Source organism: Crocuta crocuta, unplaced genomic scaffold (genome assembly GCF_008692635.1).
Source record: "Crocuta crocuta isolate KB4526 unplaced genomic scaffold, BGI_CrCroc_1.0 scaffold231, whole genome shotgun sequence".
In the NCBI taxonomy this organism is placed as follows: Eukaryota; Metazoa; Chordata; class Mammalia; order Carnivora; family Hyaenidae; genus Crocuta; species Crocuta crocuta.
This window is the reverse complement of record NW_027528357.1, coordinates 7236131-7238575: the sequence shown is the minus strand read 5'-3', so window position 1 is coordinate 7238575 and position 2445 is coordinate 7236131. Positions and strand designations below refer to the sequence as shown.

Sequence of the window (2445 nt, the reverse complement as noted above, 5' to 3'; positions counted from 1 at the left end):
AATGTTTTATTTATTTCTAGGAGAGAGAGAGAGACAGCGTGAGCAGGGGAGGGTCAGAGAGAGAGGGAGTCACAGATTGAAACAGGCTCCAGGCTCTGAGCCGGCAGTCAGCACACAGCCCGACGCGGGGCTCGAACCCACGAACCGCGAGATCATGACCTAAGCGAAAGTCGGACGCTTAACCGACTAAGCCATCCAGGCGCCCCAGTACGTTCACTTCTTAAAGTGTTTTCTTAGGTAAACTTTATAAACACTCTTATTAACTTAACACTATCCTTTTACTTATTTTTGTTTGATTCCTCACCTATTTTCCCCATGTGGTCAGTTATTAGGTTACAATGCTACCAAGTCCAAGATCTTATTAATTTGTTGATTCAAGCAACATTTAAAAAAATCATTTGTGTTCAATATTTGCAAATCAATCGACGTGATACATCACATCAACAAAACAAAGTATAAAAACCATGTGATCATTCCATAGATGCAGAAAAAGCATTTGACAAAGTACAACATCTATTCATGATAAAAACCCTCAAAACAAAGTAAGTTTAGANATCTGAAAACTAACCATAACATTGTATGTTAACTATACTCAAAGTAAAAAATTTAAAAAGAAAAAAATCTAAATAAATACTTATGCGTAAGTCAGAATCTAATTCACAGAAGATGTACAATATATGTTTGTGGTTAATAATAATGTTGATTTAAAATGCAGAAATAAAGTAAATTCATAAAATACTTACGAAATATCACATTTAAAATTAATTCAACAAATAAAGAAAGTAGCCATATTGTAAATTCACAAAAGGAAATTCCCCTCTACTTTTATGTTTTGCATACCCTCTTAAGAAAAATAAACACTTTTGAAAATTTATGAAATGTTATTAAAGTAAATACATTTTCAGTACCTCACTGGTCAACCGTATTAGGAGAGCTGCAGCCTCTGAATATTTGCTTTGGCTTTTTAAGATTTCAGCACTAAGCAATACACATCTTTCAGCCAATACCATATTCCTAAAGAAAAAAAGACGAAAAATATAATTAGCACTACAATGTCTTATTACATCATAGTAACTATGTGTTCAATAAAAGTTCCAATTCTAGTTTTTGAGTAAAAAGAAATCCATGTTCTTGTTTTCCACTTACCTAAAAGGTTAAAAAGAAAACTTCAAGTAATTCTCATAACTATTCAAAACTTTTTATCATCATATAATTTCATCGTAAGAATACAGTGAAAAATCACATTTTCTATATGCAAAGCACTAGAACCAGTTAGGTCACCGGTTAACAAATAAAACTTGCTATGAATAGAAAAGAATATAAACATTTCACCCATATTTCTTTCTCTTTCCTCATTGCAAACTGTGCTTATGTATGTTTTAAATTACTGGCTACTTCTAGGAACACTTAGGTGCTTTCCATCTAGTAGTACTACTGAGATCTTTCAACTGGAGACAGCACGAGGGGCAGTGATGCCTACATGATTCCTGAGGAAAATCTTTGTGGGTGCCTGGGTGGCTCAGTTGATTGGGCATCCGACTTTGCCTCAAGTCATGATCTTACAGCTCATGAGTTCAAGCCCCGCAACCGGGTCTGTGCTGACTGCTCAAAGCCTGGACCCTGCTTCAGATTCCATCTCTCTCTCTCTCTCTCTCTCTGCCCTCTTCCACTCATGCTCTCTATCTCTCTCTTCTCAAAAATAAATAAAAACATTAAAAAAAAATTTTTTTAAGTCTTTGTAAAAACACACAGTTGATTTTTCTTCATGGACTACTATCATCAATAATTAAAAATAATAAAATATCATTCATTATTAAAAATAATTAGAATAGAGGTGCCTGGGTGGCTCAGTTGGTTAGGCCTCTGACTCTTGATTTCGGCTCAGGACATGATCTCACAGTCATGAAACTGAGCCCTGTATTGGGCTCTACAGTAGGCATGGAGCCTGCTTTTAAGATTCTCTCTATCCCTCACACTTGGTCCCTCCTTCTCTCTCTCTCTATATATATATAAGAATAATAAAAATAAATAAAAATATCCTTACTGTGAAATTATAAGATAGAATCCTTTTGCTGGGAAATAACAAAGTTTATTTTAATTTTAGTTTTCTAATCCTTATATCAAAATTGGACTTAAAATTACAAAGATTACTAACTTGAAGGTCATTCTGAACAGTGATATTTTTAAAATACAATTTTCTACTTTCAAAAAGTATCTGCCATAAGCTTACTACAAATCATGTTCTTAGGTTAGTATTTATGAACATCTAAGGTTATTTTAATGAACATAAAAGACTAACTCCTAATTAGTAACACCTACTCATACATAATATATTCAAATACATTCACTTCTTTTTGTTTATTTATTTTGAGGGAGAGAAAAAGAGAGTGAGCAGGAGAAGGGCAGAGAGAGAGAGAGAGGAAGAGAGAGAATCACAAGGAGGAT

The 2445-nt window shown here is 33.8% G+C and overlaps 1 protein-coding gene across 1 annotated transcript in view; it reads right to left on the bottom strand.

Moving 5' to 3' along the window:
- The window catches only part of TRAPPC8 (trafficking protein particle complex subunit 8), an 87447-nt gene that overhangs the window by 50872 nt on the left and 34130 nt on the right, over window positions 1–2445 (bottom strand). Inside the window, exon 11 of the mRNA XM_077753832.1 lies at window positions 909–1014. Within this exon, the coding sequence (XP_077609958.1) occupies window positions 909–1014 (106 nt within the window). The remainder of the gene's footprint in view (window positions 1–908; window positions 1015–2445) is intronic.